We start from the raw sequence: 25,609 nt of genomic DNA on the forward strand, positions 1-25,609 counted from the left end.
GCTTACACCTGTAATCCTAGCACGCTGGGAGGCTGAGGCAGGAGGATTGCTCCAGGTCAGGAGTTGGAAACCAACCTGAACTAGAGCGAGGCCCCGCCTCTACTAAAAAATAAAACAGAAAAAAATTAATTGGCCAACTAAAAATATATTGAAAAAATTAGCCGGGCATGGTGGCACATGCCTGTAGTCCCAGCAACTCAGGAGGCTGAGGCAGAAGGATTGCTTGAGCCCAGGAGTTTGAGGTTGCTGAGCTAGGCTGATGCCACAATTACTCTAGCCCGGGGAACAGAGGGAGACTCTGTCTCAAAAAAGAAAAAAAGATCACACAGGCAGAAAATGGCTGAGCTGTAAATCAAAACCATGTTCTTCCCACAACACTGTGCCACCACGTCTCCTAGACAGTTTCATTAATATAAAATTCTAATAATAGACAAATGTAGATTTGCGATGACTTTTAGATTTCCTTGATAATCAAATTTTCATTAAGTCATTCTAACATACATATATAAAACAAAGTTAATAATGATTTTCCAGTAGCTTTCCAGATTAAAAAGAAAAAAAGCCTTGTTTCAAATTGTGTAATATATTGGTTAAAAATTGTTTATCCTTCCCCAAATAAGAAATGATCCAAATCTGCAAGAGTTCCATAACTTTTCTTCCCAACGTGAAGAAGGTAAAGGAAAACACGTACACTGTACCAAAGCTATGAAAGCTGTCAGATTCAGAATGGAGTCACATGTGTTATAAACTCTTGACAAATAGAGCCAGCAAATGCCATGAAAAAGTTTCTCATGCGTAAATGCCTGATAACAAGAACTATCATAAAAATCACAACCTTGCACAAAGGCCACAGCAACCTCACACAAAATATATTTCTTTCTGAGAGGACATCTATCCAGCAATTCTCTGATCAACCTTGGACTGGAATCACCTTTGTTATTGATTCTTGTAGGCAAGGGTAATTATCTCAAAACAATTATGTAATCCTCATTTTCTTTTATTAATAAAATCCTTTGTCTTCCTTTACCTCTCCGAATATGCACATAGTTTACTACAGCATGCAAATTCCCAATGCAATGCCCATTCCCGAATAAGTATCGTTTTCTTTTAAAGAGCATTTCTCTCTCTTTTTTAGGTTGACATATCTGGGCTCAAAAGAAGGACATGAGGCAAGATCACTTGGAAGGAATCAGTGATTCTTAGAGCTGGTGTGCTACAGTCATTTGAGCCCTTTGAGCTTTCTTCCATAGCTTGCCTTTTCTGCTCTGGTGAGTCCTCCTTCAGGCCAAACGGGCCTCCCTCTTTTTGGCAGAAGCTCTTGAATTTATTCAGGATCTGATTTGGGTATGGACACCTAAATAAAGGACCCTGCACCCTTCCTGGGATGTTAAAAGATTTTTTTTTTTTTGTCTTTTCTGGTGAGCTCTTTCTGGTATAATAAGTACAAGTGTCCTTCTGGCTTGAGTACTCTGGTTTCTACAGAATTTATGTTCTGTCTGTGAAGCATGTATTTTCTGGTGAATTCACTTTTGATTCTGCATGCCTAACTTAGTATTTTGTTTAATCTGCATACCTGGCTTAAAAATTTTTATGAACACGGTTATCTTCGTTTGATTTTGGTTTAGTTACACATGATTATAAATGATTTAGCTCTTTTCCCTTGCTTGTTTCTGAAAATCTTCTGAGAGCAAAAATAAACATTCTAAAGGGTGGACACAAGAAGGCTAATTAAAAATCACTAGGGCAGTTGCCACGATGTAAAACACTAGTCCAAACCCCTGACATTATCTGACAGGATTTATAGGATTTTCTTTGCCCTTGAGAGATTAATAAGAAATAGAAGAGGATCCTCAAATTTTAACCGCATGCCAAAACAACCTTTTTTCAGAGATTCTAGTCAGCTATTCTCATTCTGAGGTTCATTCTCATGTACATTTTTAAACTGATGGGCAAATTATATCAAGGAGAAATCAGAGCTCAACAGCCATTATTTGAACTCTCTAAGCTTGTTAAAAAAACCACAACCAACTACAGAGTAACATGTAGTGCCTTCTAATTTCAATATTTCTGTTTTTTTCTCTCTGTATTTAAAAATCTGCTAACTTTTCTGCTGGTGTTGAAATAAACTCACTACTTATAGCACTCCAGCCAAAATAGAAAGAAAGAAAAGAAAAAAATCTAAAAGGCTTTCAAATTAATGGCTTTACAAATTAAAACAGCTCTATGGCAACTGACAACTTAGACACCTTTGGTAATGCAAATTTAGGTTTGTCTGGCTTGTAAGTGCTTACAGTGATGGAACAGTTAAATGGTGGATATTCTAAAAAGAAAAAAGAGCTAGATAAATGTTTATAAAAGTTAGGCTCTCGGATTGAACAGGTCAAAATCTAGAGCACAGAATAATAATGTATCTCTTTCTGGCATAAAAACTGTTGTGTCTACCATGCAGGGGACTAGAAAAAGGGGGGAAAAAAGAAAGAAAGAAAAAAGTCCTGCTAAAATGCTTTTCCATCCATACTGACTAATCAAACAAACTAGATCAACAAACAATATATAGATGTAGAGATCTGTTATTAATTCAAGGCCCCATGGAGATTTTGGTTTTTTTATACAATTCAGCTAGTCCTAGCTAAAATATAAACATTTGAATATTTAAACTCATTTGAAACTAAAGAGAGGGATAAAAAGAGTTTATTATTATTTTTTTAATCAAACTGCTATGAAAACTGCTTTACCCAAAATTTTGGTCCATAATAAATTATCTATCAGCCAAATAAAAGTTAAACCATGTGAACAGGTCCTATTTTTATGAGATATATAATTTGGATTCAACTGTCCTTTTATAAACTGGCGAGTTTATAATACTATGTTCTGCTACTCATGACTAAATTTCTACAATGAAAACTATAAGGTCTTTGTTGTTATATGCTATGTCTACATGGTAAAATCCAGCATAGTCAGCCTGAAACCCCCCCTTAAGGAATTCTACTCAGATGGGCTTAAATAAGAAAGCACTCATAAAAATTGTTAAAATACATAGCAATTAATCCAAATGTCTTTTAGTTCATGTGCCTTAAATATATCTTTGATAAATAACCTGGTTTTAAACTTGTTGATAAAATAAAAATAGAAATGTCTTCAAAATTGTCAGCATACATTTTTGGCTAGGTTTAATGGCAGTTTTAAATTTCTCTCTACTAGATGTTTTTGTCAGGGTTTGACACAAAGGTTATAAACCTATAAACCCAGCCTACAAACAGAAATGATCCTTCTTTGTGTAACTCTTTGATAAACAAGACTACTGCTGCTGCCTCTGAGTTACTGACAAAATATTCATATGTTTAACTTAAGGTAGATATTCACAAGCTATAAAAAATGGTTAACATGAAAACAGCTTGAACTAATGACTAGCCTTGTCTAATATCTCAGTTTTCATAAGTTATCTAATTATAATTGTTAAAAATAATAAGGTGAATGTAAATGAGTATTTATAAATAAACATTTACACATGTCTCAAAAGTATTAAGGTTATATTAAGTAATGATACTCAAACACCTGGGTCATTTACAAATAAGATAAAATACTGAAAAATAAATATAAATATAAGTTTGTTCTTGGCTCCTTAAAGTTTATAAAAAGACTACATATATTTGGGTTTACTAATAAACATTAAGTTATGTTACAGGGAAATATTTCTAAAATTATAAAATGATTCTTCTCTATAAAATACATGTGACAGTTCAGTTTCTTGCTTCCTAGGTTTTCACTAGAAATTATGGTTACCACGAAAAAGAAAATTTAAGAAATTTAAGAAAATATAATTTTACATAAATTAGGAAGGTTACTTAAGGTTGCTTCAAAAAGTAAATTTAACAAGAAAACAAACCAGGAAGAGATGTGAAAAAAGTTATGAGTATAAAGATGCATTTTTGGTAAGGAAGGTTAAAAAGAAAAGAGAATAGAAAGAAAAGGGAATAATTTTGTACACGTAAGAATCCTGTGTGGTAAATTTTTTGTCCTAAAGTAAAATGACTGTTTTTTTTCTTAAAAATATAGAACAAAACTAAAGATTTAAGCATGCTGTGGAAGGTCTGTGTTAAGTTGTAATAAGGTTTGTGATGGGCAAAAAAAAAGTGTGTGACCAAAATGGATATAATTATAAATCTTTCTAAAGATTGACTTTGATTTTATACACACACAATAGAAAATACCCCAATACAAAACAAACAGAATACAAAAATTTCGTTTCCTATGTTAGAACAAGTTTCATTTTTTCTTAAGTATTGACCTGCACTTCGTAAAAACTGCAAGAGGTTTTAATTTTTAATTCTAAAATCTGTTTCTTTAATAGCCATCTTCTAAACTGCAGCTTCTTCCTCCTGTTTTTATAGTCTTCATTTAGTTCCCTAGTTTTAGGTGAGAAATGCTGTCTTCTTCATTTAGAATGGTAATTTCATTTCTCAAAGTAGAATTTTCCTGTTAAAGCTTCTCAGATTTGGCCGGGCGCCTATAATCCTAGTACTCTGGGAGGCCAAGGCAGGTGGATCAGGTGGATCATTTGAGCTCAGGAGTTCGAGACCAGCCTGAGAAAGAGTGAGATCCCATCTCTACTAAAAATTGAAAGAAATTAATTGGCCAATTAAAAATATGTAGAAAAAAATTAGCCAGGCATGATGGCGCATGCCTGTAGTCCCAGCTACTCGGGAGGCTGAAGGAGGAGGATTGCTTGAGCCCAGGAGTTTGAGGTTGCTGTGAGCTGGACTGATGTCACAGTACTCTAACCCAGGCAACAGAGTGAGACTCTGGCTCAAAAAAAAAAAAAAAAGCAAACAAAAAAAATCCCCTCGGATTCACACCTTGAAAGTTCAGCTTTTGCTATATCTTACTGCACATGATTTGCAGGTAATGCTCATTTCCTTCAGCTTCTGCTGATAACTTGACAGAGCATGACCTAAAAGAGTCGTTAGTGTACCTAGTGGGTAACTTTGACAACATCCCTAAACATCTACTGCCCAATCTCTGTTTTATTTCAACCAAATCATGGGATACTAGATGACAAAACTACTTTATGTTATCTATCGGTTAAATAAAAAAAAAAAAAAGTCTGTTTCCTAATATACTACATGCTGTACCTGGATAAATTCCTCTGGAGAAATTGAGACTCATATATACAAAATAAGAAAATTGACTACATGGTTATAACATGTCTCATCTAATTGTCCATGGTCATTTGACTTATTCAATTGGTTGCCGTTAAGCCTATATTCATGTATCAAAAGCATTATGCAAATGGGGACTGTCACATTACTATAAACTTTACTTTGCATTTTCCTTTTACAACTTTGTACCTGTAGCCTGTCAAATTTATGCAGGAGTATAACTCCTAACAAAATAATGCTGGCCTAGCACATTGCCATGATAGCCAATGCTTATGGACAGATAAAACTGAACTTAACTCCTAGCCGCCATTCATTCCCTCCAACATGCAACCAGACAACAAGCCAGGACAGGTCCATCCCAGCATCGAGGGATAATAAATACCTAACTACAGCATGATGGATGAGCAATGCTTCTGGAGAAAGGGCTTGATCAAAAGGGGGAATGAGAAAGTTGTCAAAATAAAAATGGAGTCACTTGTGTTAAAAACAAACGGAGTCAGGGAAGGCCATGAAGTGAGGGTTCTCATACACAAATGCCGATAACAAGAACTATCACAAAAGACTACAAAAACCACAACCTTGCACAAAGGCCATCACAATCTTACACAAAAAAATACTTCTGTGAGAACATCTGACTAGCAACTGCTTGTCCAACCTTAGACTGGCACCACCCTTGTTACTGATTCTTATAGCCAAGGATAACTATCTCAAAATAATTATGCAATCCTCCTCATTTTTCCTTTAAAAACCTTTGTCTCTTTTACCTCCTGAATATGCACATACTTTACTAGATGGCATGTGTATTCCCATTGCAATGCCCATTCCTGAATAAATATTTTCTTTTAGAGAACCTCTCTCTCTGTCTCTCATTTGGATTAACAGAGTAAATATCCCAAATAAAGATACAGAATTAATACATACACTAGAGAGAAAATTACCTTGATATTTCCCTGAGATAAACAGTCTGCATGGCTTTCTTCAAATGAGGTTCAATATTTCTCCACAGTTTGCGAGTATCACGTTCATTTGCTACCACAAGGGGAAGAAAGTTTTAATAATTTATATCTTATAAAAATTTTTCTCAAAAGAAATACTGATAAATAAAATTACATAGGTACCTTCTCCTTTAACCACAGGTTCACAATATTTAGGAAAATTAAGTATTGCCTGTAAGTAAAGAAAAAGAGAAGGAAAAAAAGCACTCAATTATAATTAAGAATTTATTTTTCAAGTAAAATTTTTATTACAATTTAGGCAATTTTATTTAAATACAACTGCTCAAAAAAAATGTAATTATATGAGCTGAGCATGGTGGCACGCTTCTGTAGTCCTAGCTACTTGGGAGGCTAAGGCAGGAGGATCACTTGAGCCCAGGAATTCAAGGCTGTAGTGAGCTACAATCATGACTGTGATTAGCCACTGCCTCCAGCCTGGTCTCCGTTATTATATTATTTTATATCTAAAGGCTAATATTTTAGGCAGGATTTAGCCAATTAAAGAATATTTTGTATGGTGTACTATCATTGATATTTTTATTATTATTTTATTTCTGTTTTATTATTGTAGTAAAAAGCTATAATTAGATTTTTTAAGACACAAACTTGGAAACAAATAATAGTATTCATTTGAAGAAAAAACTGATAGTAATTATCTTTATTCTATGTCCTAAACATGGAGAAAAATAGGAACATTATGCTATTTTTATCTCCAATGCTTAAAGATCATTTTTATTAGTATTACCAGTAATAGTAAAGACTTAAACCATACTTCACATTTATGAATATGATATAAAGAAAAACTATAACCCCACCTTAAATAAAACCATTCTTCAGTGAAACCCAAGACTTTTTAAAATACCATATTTAAATATATATTTTCTTCCTTTACATTTTATATTTTTTCCCAGAAACATTTTCCCTAAATAATTTTTACTTCTTGTACTTTATAATCTACTTTCTTTTTTTTTTTTAAATGGGGCTTTATGGAACTGAATATAATCTACTTTGAAATGACTGCCAGCACAGATTCCCACAGGATTTAAGTGGTAACTGCAAGTATTTCCCAGAAAAGACAGAGGAAACTTTGCTCCTTACTCCATCTCACCCAGGTGCCTTTTACTGACCCTCTTCTCTCTTTAAGTTCCTTCTGTTATCATTTCCCTTGGGTGCCAAAGAACCCAAAATATTCAGCTCCTGGAGGGATGTTAGAGATCAGTTTGAGCTGGAAAAGCTTGTTTTTTGTTTTTGCCTAAATGACAAGATGCTTGAAATCTACACGTAACTCAGAAGCTCCCTCAAATCTAAAACTTCCAAAAACATAATACATGTGAGCACAATTTTAACTGGTCACCTTCTATGTCCTGTCATAAAAACATATTCCAACGCCTACTGAATGTCTTTCATATAATACTTTTCAGAGTAAAGAAAAGAACAAAGAAAATTTGCTAAGACATACAGACTGTTATTTTGAAAGTAACTGTTTTCCAACCTTAGATATATTACTATTTCCCATTACATAGAGATAGACCTTAAGTATTAATTGAAGGTTTCTAAAAGGGAAACCAGACATTCTTGTTACCTTCCTTTCCCATACCCAAAATTAAAGAAAAAAAATTAAACATGATCATTTTCTAAACTGTGGAATATAAACAGCTTTTCTATTTAAAAAAAAAAAATTTCTAAAGAATCTTTTATATCAAAATTACTAGCACAAGGTCAACGGCTGATGATAAGACCTGAAACTGGAGCTTCTGACCATAACTAAAATTTATCTAGATTCTAGACCACAATACATATGTAAAACCTGAAAGAAATCTGTTGCTAAAAATTAACAAAGAGTTATAAAATTGCCTAAGTTTTTACATCTTTCTCTTATTCTTCATTTTGATTTTAATGGAGTTCTACATTTTCTGCAATTAGAGAAAAGAGAAAAAAAGGGGTAAAAAAGCCACAATACTAAGGGAGAGTGAAAAGACATGACTGAAGATAAATGAATGGTTTCTGATCAGGTCGAAGTTTACATAATATTAACCCACAGATATCTACTTGCATATGTTACAATAGCCTTCAAAGGCCATATCTAAATTTCTAGAATAAAATTTCTGCTTTTAGCCTATCTTATACCATTTCTACATGGACAAGTATGCTCACTCACCAGATGTCTGAGCTCTTTCAAATCCCGACAAACTGTGTAGAAAACTCCAAGAAGAATATTAATGTAGGCAGCATAGAAGTCAGCTGAATAATCTGGAGGATGATCATGGGACAGGATCTTTTGAAGGTTCCCTGTTCACAGGAAACAAAATAACTTACAATGATGAACACAGTACCCTAATCATATCTTACAGAATTTTATAACAAAGATTTTAAAAAAATCCATACTCAGACACAACAACAATTAAGGAATAATAAAACTGCTACAAGATTAGAAAAGTATGATTTTGTGATATAAAGAGAAATATATATTTGGTCTTTGCCCAGGTTCTAAGCATAGAGCTTCTAAAACTCTTGGAATTTCCTGAATGAGAGGGCTGGGAAGAGCATCTTTTGTTATTCATAAGCCCCTTTCAAACATACCCAGAGTTTAAACTAATGAGGTAATTCTTAGTGGGCCCCTAGACAGCTTCAGGATGGGGACTAGTTAGTTGCTAGAGAAACCAACCATGTGATTAGAGGACCTGTTCCCTGTCCTCTAGGAAAAAGAGAAGGCCTGGAGATTGAGTTCATCACCAATAGCCAAAGATGTAATCAATCATGCCTATATAATGGAACCTCCACAAAAAATCCTAAATGGTGGAGTTCAGAGAGCTTCCAGGTTGGTAAATGCATCCATGAACTGGGAGGGTTAGCACATCCCAACTCCCCAGGGACAGAAGCTCCTGTGCTTGGGACCCCTCTGGACCTTGCCCTCTATACCTCTTCATCTGGCTGTTCATTTGTATCCTTTATATCCTTTATAATAAGCTGACAATAGTTAACTAAAGCAGTTTCCAAAGTTCTGTGAGTCATTCTAGCAAATTATCAAACCCGAGGAGGGGACATAGGAACCCCCAATTTACAGCCAGTTTTCAAAAGTACAAGTGGAAACCTAGGACTTAGACTGGCATGTGAAGTGGGAACAGACTTGTGAGACTAAGCCCTTAACCTGTGGCGTTTGCACTAATTCCTGGTAGTGTGAGAACTGAATTGAATTGTAGGACACCCACTTGGTGTGGACAATTGGATGATTGGTGGAGGAAACAGCACCACATATTTGGTGTCAGAAGTGTTTTGAGTAGAAACAATTCAGAAAAAGTAATAAAAATTTTGAAACTAATGTTAAAATGTTCTAAAAAAAAGAACTATTAAATATTGGTTAAGACAAATATAAAACAATGACATCTAAAGAAAATCTCAAGAAACTTATTATTGACAAAATTAATATCAAGGGTGAAAAACACAGATTGTAATTTATTTTTGTGCATATTAAGTAAATCAAATAGAAAAAAAGGGAAGGAGAGTAGTACATAAACTACCACTAAATCAGAAAATGCTCTTCATATTTTGTGAAATGAATTCATTAAATTTTTTTATGATAATGATCACCTGATCCCAATCCTTACTTTGTCATTCCCCTTTTTATAAACCATGTTTTCATCCTGTAACTTTGGTATCTTCATTTCTCTTCCATTATATCTCAAACTCTTTATATATAATATCACACATTTAAGAGTCCTAACTTTATATTTTATCCTGCTGGAAATATCATATTATAGAAGCACAGTTAAAATTAAAGAGAAACAACTATCTATTATTCAAAATTTCCGAGCCACAATACATGAATCAATTAGTCATTCATTCCTTATTGCAATATCCTCTGACTCCTCAGTACAATGGTCTCCATAGACTACTCACTCAGTTAAGAGCTCTTTGCATATGACTTCTACTTTAAATCTAGTTCTAAAAGGTTTAAGTCTCTGGCAATAATTAGAGGTAAAAACTCTTGTAGGATGTTCTGATCATGTCTATTTTCTTTTGTTTAAGATTCCCATTAAGTAAGCATTTTTAACTATGGCATTTATCACTAGTTCTTGATTTTAACCACTCTCTCATCTGTGACAGATATAGGTACAAGATCAAACTATATTGATTATCAATGGAAATTTACAAACAGAAGTTTAGAAATAACTATATTAATAGGATATTTTAAGCACAGTAGTTGACAATACCATTTTCAAAGCCTAGTTTCCCACTTAGAATACTATCCTGAAGAAACACTAGATGAGAGACTGTTGTTGGATATGCATTTTTATATTGTAACTACTGAAAAAAATACACAAAGCCAAAACTTGAATTTGGAGTCTATTTACTTTTCATTCTAGTAGAAAATTCTAAATACAACGTCACTAAGTTGTTTTAAACTGTGCATGACAAAATATTTGATAGACTGAAAATTTCTAAAAGGTACCTTAAAACTTAGAAATGAAGATATTTATATACAAAAATCACCAAATAATTGAATGAATGGAAAGAAAACAGGGAGTGAAGGAAGGTAGAGATGATCAGACAGATGAACATGCAAGGCAAAAAAGATGGTCTATAAATGCATGGATCAGAAAATTTGGAAAACGGTTGCATCTCCAACTCATACTGTACCTCTGAGTGCCCCATAAATATCTCTACCTAAATATCCCTTATAGGTATCCCTCATTACACCATAAGAAAGCTGATTAGATGTTACTACTTCCCATTTCAGCTCTGATGAAAGTCTTGTAAGAATCAGACCTCTCGAGGCGTTGCTGTAAAACTAGCCCAGCTGCTTGTTTATAGATTACAGACAAAATCTCAGAGTACAATTCTATTAAGCAAGTCATAGCAGCTCTAAAAGTCTAGGACTATTCAAATGCATGGGAATAAAATTTCATCTTTAAAAGAAAGCTGAAAACAGTGCATCACCAGGTAGTAAATAAAGGAGAGGAGAACATTTTGATTGGTCCCCTGGTGTCTTAAAATTTTGCTAACCAAGTATGGTCCAACACACAAAGAAAAGTCATTCCTAACTTGGAGAGGGACTTTTGCTTTCAGTTGTGAGGGAGCAAGAGGATCCAGAAATACTCTCCTGCAATAAACAATTAAAAACCAAACATAAGATAGAAAACAACTATTTTCAGATATAGAACAACAGGCAGAAAATAACCATGATACCTGAGAAAAAGGAAACAAATTAGGTGAGTCCTTCTACAAGCCAGGCTTTCTGACAGGAGATAATTTTAAGGCTGTAATACAAAGAGAGTTCCAAAAGGAGTGCATTAATTTCACTGAGTTGAGGAGACAGGGGCCAAAGTAGAGGGTGCTAAAGCAGCTAGAATTTGGAGGGCAGAGTACCCAAAGGGAAGGAGCTATGCAGAAAAAGAGCTCCAGAAATCTGCACAAGGGGTCACCCTCAAGTGTTAGCTGAATACCAATCTGTGTATGTATATAGTAAAACTCCATGAAGCCAAATAAGAACAACTTTAAGGGAAAAAACAATTATTGGAGACCTGTAAGTCAACTACTTCCCAGAGCTCACACAGGACTATGGATCTTTCATGCCACCAGTCAGAATGCAGGATCTTTCATGCCACCAGTCAGAATGCAGACCATGCTGAATACATGGAGCATTCAGAAGGACTATGTCTTAGAAATGGACCTAAACTTAGACCTAGAACAAAGGATACTCTAGATATTCTCTCAAAAAAAGCTTAAAAATAGCCTCAAAAGGGTCAAATATATCTTCAAGTAATTATAAATGCTTACTAGAAAAAAGTCTAACAAAAACACAATGTCTACAATTAAAAAAATTACTAGACACACAAAAAAGTATAAGGGATACCCAAAATGGAGAAAAATTAGTCAGTAAAAACAAACCCCAAATGAAAGTGGCAACAAAATTGGTAGACAGGAACATTTAAACAATTATAACAAATATGCTCATATGCTCAAGGATATAAACGAAAACAAAAGCATAATGAAATCTTTAATGAAAAATTACAGATGAGATTACAGAAAAATTACACGATGAGATTAACTACAGATTAGACATTTGTAGAAAAAAGGTCAGAGAACTTAAAGACAGAGAAACAAAAACCTATCCCAAATAAAACATAGGAAAAAATGATTTAAAATTTAAATAGAGACTTTCAGTGAAGACAATATCAAGTGGTATAACATACCTATAATGCAGTCCTACAAAAAAAAAAAGAAGAAGAAGAAGAAAATGAGGGGGCAGACAAAATATTTGAAGAAATAATGGCTGAAATTTTTCTAAAGCTGATGAAACTACACACCCACAGATCCAAGATGTTCAACAAATCCCAAGCAGGATAAACAATAAAAGATATTTTGTTTTTTGTCATTTCTTTAAAGCTAAAATAATATTATGGGGTTTATAATAAATAGTATTATGGAATTTATAATAAATGTAGAAGTAAAATGCAGGATAACAATAGTACAAAGGTCATGAGGTAAGAAATTACAAGTCACTAAAATTTCAGAGTTATCAGAGCATACTTAACCTACCCTCACTGATAAAATCACTAAACCAAAAATCTGATCAAGTGCATTATAATTCTTCTGAAGAAAAAAAATGTATCATCAAAAGATGAGTAGTCTGCATGTGGTACAGACCAGAAAACAAGACTTCCAAATTGGGTCCCTAGCCATAACTGCTAAGAGGAGAGGTGTCCTTAACATCAGATACCATATTACTGAAGATGACATATGTATCAAATTATTACGAGTGGATGACATTAACCATTAAGATAATCCCTATGTACTGGTTCTATGCTTACTTACCCCAACCATAATAATTTTAGCTTATCAATTCATGCTCCCTTTTTGAATGGCTTTTTGTCTGATTATAGTACTTTTGCTTAAAATAAACTTGATATGTAAGAGGGCATACAATTTAATAATCAGATTTAATTTGGCTCCATTGTATACTTTTCAAAAATCTATCATCCTATGCTCTCTAAAAGTAACAAGACCACTTTAATTTTGTTCTCAAACTCTCTAGCAGGATGCTTTATAACTTTACTTTTTAAAAATGTTAATCAAATTCTATAATTATATTATACTTTAATTGAAATTCACTAAGATATAGAAAACTAGCATTTTTTAATAAATTTCTTAAATTCTAAATAGTTTTCAGTACTTAAATCTAAGTAATGAAAAATAAACCTAAACCTAGTATGGGTCATGAAAAAATTGAACTACAGTGATGATTTAGGTACAAATGAATTTTTTAAATGAAATCCTTTGATTTATTTCCTTTTCTTCCTACCCTTTTCTCTTTTCCTTACTTTGTGATTTTCATGGAGGAGAAGTAATTGAAAATAAGGACTTCATCTATTTTCAGTTGCTTTTTTAAAAATCTCAGTTAATTAGCTAAGGCAGGGGGTGTTATTTGTTCCTGTGAAAATAGGCAAAAATGTGTTAATCTTAACAATGAATGTTTACAGTTGATTAGTTCAGAAGGATAGTGTTAATGAGGCCAAGGTCATGGAATGCTATTTTTTTCATGGCTTGCTAACCATTACCTTATGCTTCACAGTTATAATCTTTGAATCAGTATTACCTTTGTATAGTGACAGCCTAGTATTAATCTACAAAGCTATTTAACAACACAAAAACTCTTCTGTTCTTTCAAAGACAAAGATCATCAGGATCTATGAAATTTAACATTAAATACCACCTCCAGAAAATAAGACACACAAGGTCTAGTAGTTGGTACTTCAACAGTTACAGTAATGAAAAATGAAATTTACAAAATTAAAAGATGTAAACACAATACTTAACCTAAGAACATGGCAAATAAAGATTTCAATACAATTTTAATATGCTTTGCCAATCTAGTCTGATTCTAATTTTTAGGGATGTTATAATAAAATATATATACATCTTAATATGCTGACTAAAAAAAATGATGAAAATAAACCATTAGCACAGAGGTGAGAGCTGTTTATTCAAAAAAATTTAGTAATTATACAACAATAACCCCTCACAGTTCCAAAATAAAAATTCTATAAATGCAGAAATATAAACATTTTATGTGAGATTGGCAGCCAACCGTAATAGTTTAAGATACAAAAGTATTCCAATTTGAACATGCTAGCTGAATCTTTCTAACAACACAGACTATTTTATAAATATCATTTGCCAAAACAATGTTTTAAAATTTACCTATGCTATAATCGGGGAAATACAAGACAAATGGCTCAAAGCATCCAGTATTTGGACGAAACTTTTCCCAAACAATTTCACTGAGAAAGATAACAGTCACATTTCTGTCAGTCTGTAAAAGAAAGAAATAAAAGTAACTTTGCATTTAAAAATCTTAAAGCAATAATTCCATTTGGATTTTTCTTTCAAATAAACCCTATAATGTTCTAAGATATAACAAAGTATCTGCATATTAAGAAACCATATTTAGAAAACCTAATCAAGGAGCTCATCCATTTGCAAATTTTCATACATAATTACTTGGAATTTCCATTAAACTTGTAGGTTAATTGACACTTCAGTTACTCATGAATGCTAGGACAGTCACGCAAGGACTTATGTTATAGAAATTAAGAAACACATTTTCTTGAATAATTAAGACAAAACCCTTTATGAGAATTCAAAAAAAATTATAAGCTTTCAATCAATCAACAAACAAAAAAGAGCAAAACTCAGCACTTTCCATCATTAAAATGACTACAGCAACCCAGAGTGAAAGAAATACGGAGTTGAAGAAAAACAGATATGCTATATTATATAACCTCATAATACTACTAGGAAATTTAAGGTTTTTTAAAAGGTTATTTCTACACAAATTATTGAGTAAAATTGACACTGAATATACATTAAAAATATAAACTGTGAGTACTGGTATCTAAACACCACTGATAAGTAAAACAGATGTCTTTTAAAGCATATTTAGAAATTACAATTAATATTCCAAAAAAGAACATTACATTAAGAGAATAAGCTTAACGTGTCTGTATCCTTCTACACAGTATACACAAATGCGCCATGCATTGTTAGCTAGAATTTATCTGTACATACCCTCTGCATTTTCCAACAAATTTTTAATTTTTTAATATTCTTTTTGACATTTCCTAAGCTGACAAAGCAGATGTGATGGCTGTTTTCATCTAGGAGTATTCTTAGGACCTAATCTCACACATAATTTACTCTATACTTTTATTGTCATTTACTATTTATAGATTCCTAATTTGTAGGACTATGCCAACTTTCATTATTTAGAAAAACTTTCTTTTGGTTAACAAAGACAGCTGAGTTCAATAAATAAAAAATTCAATAGAAAACCTAGCATCTTTATGAAAGAAGAGGAAAAAATTTTAACTTTCAAATGCTTTTTCTGTCTTATAAATTCATTGATTTTTTTAAGAATCTGAGTTTATTTCCATGGAAGTAAAAAAAGTATGCTCTAATCATAATCCTAATTACAAAGCATTGAGTTGTTTTTGCTTTAAAATATGATTAATGTTAGGTTTGTTCAGGGTGGGAACCCAAAAAGTATGTATAGGACAAAATGCAGTTAATGGAAACTTAGATAGTGATCATAAAGCCTGTGAAAATAGCTGCAGCAATCTGGAGAGTCTAGAGGCTGCAAATCTAACTCTGATCACACACAGTTACCAGGACCCCACATTCCAATCCCCTCTAATAAAGAAAAGCTACTCCCCTCCCCTACTCTGCAGGATGAGACCAATGCAGGGGTCCCCGGAATTGGTTGTTTGAAAAACAAACACCCCTCCTGGAAAAACCCTCTATGAAACCCAAGGCTCTTCCCTTTTCTCTTGTGGATACTCTTTTTGCTTCCACCCATCTACACCTAGGTGCTCAAAATAAACAGCATTTTGCTACACCTGAGGCTTCGTATGTCTCCCTCTTGGCTCCCACCCTAACGATTATCTAAAAGTATTTTATAAAATCAGTTAAAAATAATTTAAGAGGTTAAAAAAAGGATATTTATCAGTCTGAAAGGATTTTAAATTGGTAATGTTCTTAATTGTTTATCCTGAAGTACTTTCAGTATACGACAATATCTATCATAATTTAAAGTTCCTTTTACTCAGATAAATACTTAATATAAAAAATGGGAAATGCTTTCAGTAGATTTCTCTTAAATGAAATACATTTTTAAAACTCAAGCATGTCTTCAGAAATGTCAAAACAATTCTCTTTACTGGTGGAGCTGAAATTACTGTAAATCTTTTCATTTTCATCAGTTTCTATAATTGAAACTAAGAAACAGTGAAAAGACTAACTATTGTGAAGGGACACATGATTAACATTGCTGGGCATGCGGAGGAAAAAAATAGGTAATCTACACTAAGAGGGCAAGTGGACAAGAATGTATTCTGAATACCAGATGGGGAGGCCTCCAGCAAAGCAATGGGAAATAGTGGATGAAGCTATGCTAAAAAACCGCAAAGGAAACAAATAAATAAAAGGAAACAAAGTAGGAAACATCTACTCAAAGAAGCCAGGTCTCTGGTCTCAGTAATAAAATGTGAAGAGTTAATGAAACCAGAAAAAGTTAAACTCTGTGAGGTTAACTTCCAGGATTAGCCACCAACAGCTACACTCACTCTTCTGACCTCTCTATTCCTCCTCGCCCTGACTATTACTAAAAGTGAACTTTAGGAGTTGGCCTTAAGCATATAATGATTTCAATGGCACCTGGAAGGCCTTTCTAAACTTCTAGCAGTTTCTCAAATTTGAATAATGTATTTAACTTTGAAAAGGGAGTATTTGCTTAATTTTTATTATAATGTTACTTAACACTTTAATACATATAGACATAAAACTATAGGTATAAACTACTTATGCTCAAAGCACTTACAAAATTATAAAACCAAAATAAATTTGTAAATTAAATACAGACTACAAAATTATAAAACCAAAATAAATTTGTAAATTAAATACAGACCAATAAAATTTAAATTAGTATTAACTAAATATGATGAATGGTATCGTTTTGCTTAAACTACCTCTTTGCTCCCTTTATGAATACGGTCCTAAAAGGAAACAGCAATGCTTTTGAGTTAAGCCTTCCTATACTAATTGATATTGGTGAAGACTGAATTCTCTAACCAATTTTCTTTATTCAAACTACTACAAAACTCTGTTTCTTCCATGATAGTATTATTTGGCTTTTACCTATGCATAGTAAGTCCATTCCTGTTCTTTTCTTATTGGGCCATAACAATCACAGTAGTGTATTAACACAGGTAAGTTTAAGTCCTCGCTTAATGCTGTTGATAGTTCCCTGGAAACTACAACTTTTAAGTGAAAGGCCATATAACAAAACCAATTTTTTCCTCAACATTATAATGACATGATGTTGAAGGAAACGCCTTTACTCAAGGATCTGCTGTACTTCGGTTCACTTAACATTGCAGTTTCCAAGAACCTATTGACAATGTTAAGTGAGGACTTACTGTACTATTTGCTGCCAACATAGTTATAAATTGAAACACAAAGCTGAGTTCTGACATTGTGTGGCCATAAAATAGAAATCTAGATGGTCCAAAATAGCCGTATCACTCTTTTTTAGATTATTGAAATAAAAAGGAAATTTAAAAATCCTTTTGAGAGTTGAAAGCCTGGCCCCCTGCTATTTACTCTACCAACAACTAAATTCTTTTAATAAAAAGCTGTTAATCACTTCATAATTAGAGATAAAAAGCTAAAATAACTGAAGAATAAATGTTATCAATCACAAATTGCTTTTACTATGACAAAATAGTACTTTACTCGTAATAGAGAAATGCAAATTAAATTATACTAAAATATTAATTCTCACCTATCAGATGGCAAATGAAAAAATTTGACAGCATAATCTATTGATTAGGTTGTATGGAAAAACCACTCTCATATATTACTTACCAATTCTTGTAATCTAAGAAACCCAGGCAAAAGATTTGCTTCCATATCCCTTAGATACTCTGCTTTATCTAGAACCTTAAAAAAAAAAAAGTGCAGCATCAAAATCAATTTACAAAGCCCTTTACAAAATGATACGGTTTGAATGTGTCCCCCAAAGTCCATGGAAACTTAACCCCACAATGCAATAGTGTTGGAAGGTGGGGCCTCATAAGAGGTGCTGCCCTCATGAATGGATTAACGTTATTATCAAGGGAAAGGTTAGTTATTGACAATGATTTTGTTATAAAAATGACGTTAGCCTCCTCTTGCTCTCTCATTCTTGCCCTCTTTTGCCCTTCCACCTTTCATTATGGGGTGAAGCAGAAAGAAGGCCCTTGCCAGATGTGGACTCCTCAACCTTGGATTCCCAGTCTCCAGAACTGTGAGAAATGAAAGTCTTTTCTTTATAAATTACCCACTCTATGGTATTCTACTATAGCAACACAAAATAGACTAAGACAAAAAACTTACACAATACACTGCAAAATTCAAAACTTGAACTTTACACGTTATAAAGAAAAACTATAACTTCTGAATTAACTTTTAAAATGCTATTTACATTTGTAGGAAGAAAAAGGTTTATTTTATGGGCATACTACGAAGAAAACACTGATGTAAGGTGCCCTATGGACATTTTCCTAGACAGATAAGAAATAAAGCCATGTGCATTTTTTATTCCACTTGATAAAAGATAAATATCCACCATGTACTGAAAATTAAAGGTCTTTCTGACCCAAGAGAGACAGAAGTTGGTTCTGAATTACACTATGTAGAACTTTTCTTCCTTGAACTTTGTAAATGCTTGATAAATCTTATTTAACTAACTGTATAACTGATTTTAAGAAAGATGAAATTTTTGTTCAGTGTAATGATAATACTATTGGGGTTATGTTTTTTTAAACATCCTATCTTTTAGAGATAAATAGTGAAGCATTTACGCAAACATGATACGATGCAGGAAACTGCATGACTGGAGTACAGGTGTCAGAAGTTTGGCCACACGTTAATAATTATCGTAACTAGGTGATAGGTACATTACACTATTCTCTTGACTTTACATATGTTTGAGATTTCCATAATAAAAAAAATGTAAAAAAAGGTTTTAAGAGGTCATCACCAGTCCATAAAAACAATCAAGGTCTTAGCACTATCTAAAGTATTTAGTCCAACCTTCGTTTTTACCTTTTATTATGGACATTTTTAAATACACATAAAAGTAGGGAGACCAGTACCATCAACTCTCATATATATTAACTCACCCAACCCCAACAAACATAAACATAAGGCCAATCTTTTTTCTTCTATACCATCTACTTTTCCCCTCTACCATCTTGCTGGATTATTTTAAAACAAATCCCAGACATTACATCATCCCATCCATAAATATGTCAGTATCTAGCTCTAAAAGAGGGCTCTTTTTTTAAACATAACCACAGTCCCATTATCATACCTTTAAAAAATTAACAATATTCCTTAATGTCATCTAATAACCAGTATTCAAATTTTCCCATTTGTTCCATAAATTTCTTATAGTCGAGTGTGTTTAATTCAAGATCCAAAAAGGTCCACACATTGCATCTCATTACATTTAGTTTGTATTCTAAGTCTCTTTAAAATTTAAGTTTCTACCATTTCCTTGTTATTTATTTAAGAAACCAGGTCATCTGTCATACAGAATTTTCCATATTTTGGATTGGCTGATTGCATCTCCGTAATAACATTTAACACATTTCTATATCCCTGCATTTCCTGTAAAACAGTCAATAGATCTAGAGGGTTGATCAGATTCAGGTTCAAATTTGGGGCAAGAATACTTCACAAGTGGTGCTATATATTTTTTATTGCATTACATCAGCAGGCATATAATATCTGGTTGTCTCTCTTGTGATGTTATGACTGACTGACAGATTCAAGTGTTGTTAGCCTCATTTATCAATTATAAAGTTCCCCAGTAGCCTTCCACACATTGATTTTTGCATCAATTGATGATCATTGCCTATATCTATTATTTCATTAGGGACTGCAAAATTGTAATCTCCTATCATTCTTTCTATATTTATTGGTGGATATTTTTCTAGAAAGAAATTTCCCTCATCCATGACATGGCTACCAAGAAACAGAGTTCACTTAGGACAAGAGGGATAAATGTTTGATTCTTTCTCTTTATTTACCAATTTTCAGAATAATGAGTTCATGTCTGTATTAGTTTCCTGTGGTGGTTGTAACATTGTCACAACCTTGCTGGCATAAAACAGACTTAAAATTTGTTCTCTCATAGTTCTGGAAGCCAGAAGTCCAAAGTCAAGGTGTCAGGAGGGTCACACTCCTTCCAGTGGCTCTAGGGGAGAATCCACTCCCAGCCTTGGCTAGTTTCTGGTGGCTGCCAGCATTTCTTGGCTTTGGCTACATCACTCTAATCTCCAAAGGCCAGATTCTTCAAACTGTTCATTCTTCAAACCCCACTTCCTGCTGCTTCTGTTACCTGGCCTTCTCCTCTGTGTGTGTTGGTGTAGTTAAATTTCCCTCTGCTTCCCTCCTATACAGACACTTGTGAATGCATTTCAGGTCTACCCAGATATCAGGTAAATCTTCTCTATCTTAAGTTCCTTTACTTAATTGCATGCACAGACCCTTTTTCCAAATAAGTAACATTTACAAGTTCCTGATATCTTTGGGGGCCATTATTCAGCCTACTGCAATGCCCTAGTAAATCAAACTCCCAAGATAACCAATGAATTGAGAGTTACAATTTTTGTTTAGTATTGTTATGAATTTATGGATTTTAAGATATCTAGTACTTGTTCCCATCCACTGAATTCATTATTCTTTTTGATGGTCAAATTGTTCTATCTTTGGCCGGTGGAACGCCCTTTAAATTGGCTTCTATGTCTTTTTAAATGACCCTAGAAGTCATCAATTGTTTCCTAGCTTTCCAGAATGGCAAGAAGTTCTAGATCCATCTTGTACATTTTCTGCTCAGAATTAAAATTACTCTTTCCCCAAAGAAATTTGTTTTTTCCCTATACATTTATACTTTATTAATGAATCTTATTGTAATGATCACTTAAATTGGGAATAAAGTTAAAATGTAGTGAATATTTCTCTGAATAATTCAAATGTTTTACATCTGTTTTATTAATAGCTTGAAACAATGTATAAGAAAAATAATAATTAAGATATTTCATTCCTAATTTAGACAAAATAAATCTAAAGTTATTTGCTGCTACAAAGATATAAATTAGTTTCTCCACTATGCATTCCCATTATGAAATTTCCTATTAATCTCCATTTAAAAAACGCTCTAATCCAGAACAGAGATTAATTCAAATAAACGGGTCCATTTTTTATGCCCACTTCAATGCTAAATGCAAAGCTAAACAGTAAATTAATAGTTCACTCTTCTGGTTTGATAACAGTTAACCCATTGTAATTAATTATTTTATGGTACTCTAATGAATGATCCTTCTTCAAAAGCAATTATCAGATAACTAATATTCAGAGAAGTAAAAATTCTAATTCAGACCCAAGTATTTTTCTTAATAATTTATACTAAGGCATTCTAAGACTCTCAATTTGTAAGCTAGTTTATACCTCAAAATGGAAAGACCAATGGGTGTAAAACAAAAAGCCCCAACAATAATCTACTCTCCACAGCCAAAGGATCAGTAAAAGGGCAGCCTAGCAAGACTTTCAGGACACTGCAGTCTCCAAGTTTTCTTTATATGTCACTGATTTATACTCAGTCTCTATTCTTTCTCAACTCCTTGTGAAAAAAAGGAATTCAAAGTCTAAGTTGTTGGAAATTTCAAGCATTTTGAGCCTTAAAGGAATATGATTATGGGGCCTCAGTCACAAGTGATAGGCAGCTGCAACTTTTGTTTCCTTAATTATATATTAGCTTTCTTTCTCACCTACATTGTTCTATAAAATGTTATAAATGACTAAAGGAAAGACCCTTTCCCTCTTCACTGTTGATCTTCATTATAGATTAACTTACCTCTCACCTTTCTCACACAAAGATTTCATAGCTGTCACATTGTCTTAAGATGGAATGTTAAATACACTCTTTTAAATTGGAAAGGAAATGAAAACAAGCCTTAAGAAAAACAAACTATAATTAAATTGTTGTAACTCATAAACTAGTCTTGTATAGAAAATGTTATAATCCTATTAAATTTGTTTTCTGCCCGTATCAGCAAGGCCTAATTTAGTCTCACAGGTTTAAGTACTACCTCTATGCTCTCAACTCCAAAATAATATCACCATATTGGACCTCTCTTGAACTCCAGGCTCATGTGTGTAATTGCAAACTCAACATCTCCATGTTAACATGCCCTAAACCAATCTCCTGATCACTCATTCCTACCCAGCAATACCCTATCTACTGTCTTCTCTACTGAAATAATGACAATTCCATCCTTTTAGTGCTCAAACACTTGAGTCATCCTTAACTTTCTTTTTGGGTCCTCCACGCAGACTCTATCAGGAATTGCCAACCCTACTCTCAAATATATCCAGCCCACTTCTCACCACCTCTACCACTACTACCCTGATCCAAGCCAACATGATGTTTTGCCTAGATTATCACAAAAGCCTCATAACAAGTTGTATTAGTTTTCTAAGGAGTGTCTAAGAAAACTGTTTCTCTAAACTCTCACACTTCTGACACAAAATATGTGGGTTTTCTCCACAGCAAGCCAGTCTCCAATTCTCTGCAGACACCAACTGAGTGTCCTACAATTCAATTCAATTCACACACTATCTAACTGAAGTTAGTGTCAGATCCCACAAGTTAAAGGATCAGTCCCACAAGACTGCCCCACTTCAGGTGCCCATGACAAGTTCAGGCCACCCTTCTGACTTCTGACAGACTAGCTAGGTATCGGAGGTTCTCATGACGCCCTCCTCAGGTTCAATAATTTGCTAGATCAGCTCACAAAACTCAAGGAAATGTTCACTTGTATGTTTCTGTTTATTATAAATGATACAACTCAGAAAGAGCCAAATGGAAGAGATGCACAGAGCTAGGTATGAGGGTGGGGCACAGAGCTTCCATCCCCTTTCTAGGTGTGCTACACTCCCAGGACCTCCAAGTGTTCAGCAACTCAGAAGCACTCTGAACCCCATCTTTTGGAGTTTTTATGAAAACTTCACACATAGACATGACTGATCAAATCACTGACAGCTGGTGATTAAGTCAATATCCAGTCTCTCTCTCTCCTCACTAGAGGTCAGGTTATGGAACTAAAAGTTCCAACCCTCTAATCTCAGGTTTGGTTACCCTGGTAAGAAGCTCCCATCCTAAGGCTATCCAGGAACCCCCAGCCAGTATTCAACTCATTAGTATACAAAAAGACACATCATTCCAGAAATTCCAGGGGTTTTAGAAGCTGGGCATGCTCTAGTTTCCTTTGCACTCTCATGTAAATCTCTTTGCTTAAAATACTCCTGTTTTACAGATATCCTCATGACTTGCCCCTTTCCTTCAGGTTTTAGCTCAGGTATTATCATCTCGGAGAGATAACTCTATCTTCCCTAATTAGGAAAATAACTACTATCCCCCACCTTGATTCTCCCTTTATTAATGTATCCCTTTATTAATTCTCTACTTTATTAATGTATCACACCTGAACATACTACATATTATAACATATTATACAACATATAATATTATATGTTTTGCCTAGATTATCACTACTACATATTATAACATATTATACAACATATACTACATAACATATTAACTTGCTTGTTATCTATCTTTCTCAACTAGCCTGTACAGTACAAGTGGACAGAGACTGTTTTGTTCCTTGTTCTATCTCCAATACCCAGCATAGTGCCCCTAGCATATAGAAGTCCTCAGTAAGTATTTGTTGAATACATAAATGAATGAAGCTAAAATGTAGAAGGAAATGTATAAAATGTATTATACATTTTAGGAGATGTAAAAATGGTCTCTTCAGTGAATTTATAACTTAGCTGTTGTAAGGTATTATATTAAAATGTAATTCCAATTCCAAAGGTAATCATTTTTTAAAAAGTTATAAAGTATTATGAAAAATTAACTAATGTGAAACACATATATTTTTAATTGTCTGCTAGTCACTTTCACATTGATGTTAACAAGTACAATCCAAATTTAGCCAACCTAAAAATCAAATAATTTATCTCTCCCTACAAACCAACCCCATACAAAATGGATAGTTTGACCTTTGCTGTTTCTTCCATTTCTTTCTTTCTGCAGCTTCTGCCCCATTGCTAGTACAGGCCCAAATTTCCTCTCATATTTGAGTCAGAACAGCCTCAAAATCATTCTTCTATGCTTCAGACTTTCACCCCCCTCCAATGCATCTATTTAACATGCCTTCAGAGTAATCTTCCTAAGATCCATTTATTGCTCCAAAATCTTCTCTACCTCCTTTCAATGCCTAGGAAATGAAACACAGCACTTTAGTATAGTTTTGAAGACCCTCCATGATCTGCCCCAACGTATCTTCTAGTCTTCTTTTTCTCCCTTCATACTTTATAATCCACTAAAACTAAACTATTTGGCACTCTCTAGCCTCCAATCCCACCTGCATGCTTCAGCATACATAATCTCCTGAAATTCCTCCTCTTCAGTTTCTTCCTATAATACCCTGATCATTCTTTCAGGTGTATCTCAAATACTATCACCTCATGAAGTTGTATTGGATACACATAAAGCAGAACTTTGCATCTTGTGGCTACCATTTATCACATTCTGCTTGTAGTCATATGTATGTATGTATCATAACTCTTGACGCTTCCTTTGGATAAAGAACACATCTAACACATTTTTGCATCCCAAAAATACCTTGCAGAGCACTGTACATAATGGGACTCAAAACAAATATACAAAAAGTGATATAATAAACAATCAGTTTTCAAATAAGAGATGATATAATCATTAAATTACTTACAATATATACAGTCTGATCCTTGAGATTTTCAGCTTTGGTTATTTGCTTAAACAAGCGAACAAAATCATTTAATGTTTCACACGTTATTTCAGAAGAAAATTCATCCTTTGAAGAACTAAAATGATTCAACTTGTTTAAAATTTGTTCCAAAAGTAGCCTCACGGTAAAGCATTCAACACAATTCACAAAGACATGTGGGAGCTGAAAACAAAAACCAAAACAGTATAAATAAAAAAGAAAACACATGTACAATAATGGCTCTGCTGGCTATTCTGCATGTGCCTTTCTAAATCTGTACCCCACCCTTCTCCAACCTTCCCTGTGCCCCAAGAGACTGATGGCTACAGACTGCATCACCTAGACTCTTATTTTCTGGCTCTGGATAGAGAAGCCAAGGGGAAGACCAGCAGCAGAAAGATGGAGAATAGTAGGAGAGAAAAATTGGACATTTATTCCCTTGATCTTCACCCAAACCCCCACCCCAAGTGGCCCACAGTTTGGTAGTAGATATACTCCTCAATCAAAGGCCATGGCTCCAGTTGGGCAGCTCCTC

The 25,609-nt window shown here is 33.7% G+C and overlaps 1 protein-coding gene across 2 annotated transcripts in view; it reads right to left on the reverse strand.

The window, feature by feature from the left end:
* ORC5 (origin recognition complex subunit 5) overlaps window positions 1-25,609 on the reverse strand; it is a 70,662-nt gene that overhangs the window by 39,366 nt on the left and 5,687 nt on the right. For both annotated transcript variants that reach the window (XM_076006500.1, XM_012747024.2), the window contains exons 3-8: window positions 25,057-25,257; window positions 18,077-18,151; window positions 14,357-14,468; window positions 8,313-8,443; window positions 6,278-6,326; window positions 6,098-6,188 (exon numbers count right to left, since the gene is read on the reverse strand). In XM_076006500.1, the coding sequence (XP_075862615.1) occupies window positions 6,098-6,188; window positions 6,278-6,326; window positions 8,313-8,443; window positions 14,357-14,468; window positions 18,077-18,151; window positions 25,057-25,257 (659 nt within the window). The remainder of the gene's footprint in view (window positions 1-6,097; window positions 6,189-6,277; window positions 6,327-8,312; window positions 8,444-14,356; window positions 14,469-18,076; window positions 18,152-25,056; window positions 25,258-25,609) is intronic.

The sequence above is a fragment of the Microcebus murinus genome, chromosome 9 (assembly GCF_040939455.1).
Source record: "Microcebus murinus isolate Inina chromosome 9, M.murinus_Inina_mat1.0, whole genome shotgun sequence".
Classification (NCBI taxonomy): Eukaryota; Metazoa; Chordata; class Mammalia; order Primates; family Cheirogaleidae; genus Microcebus; species Microcebus murinus.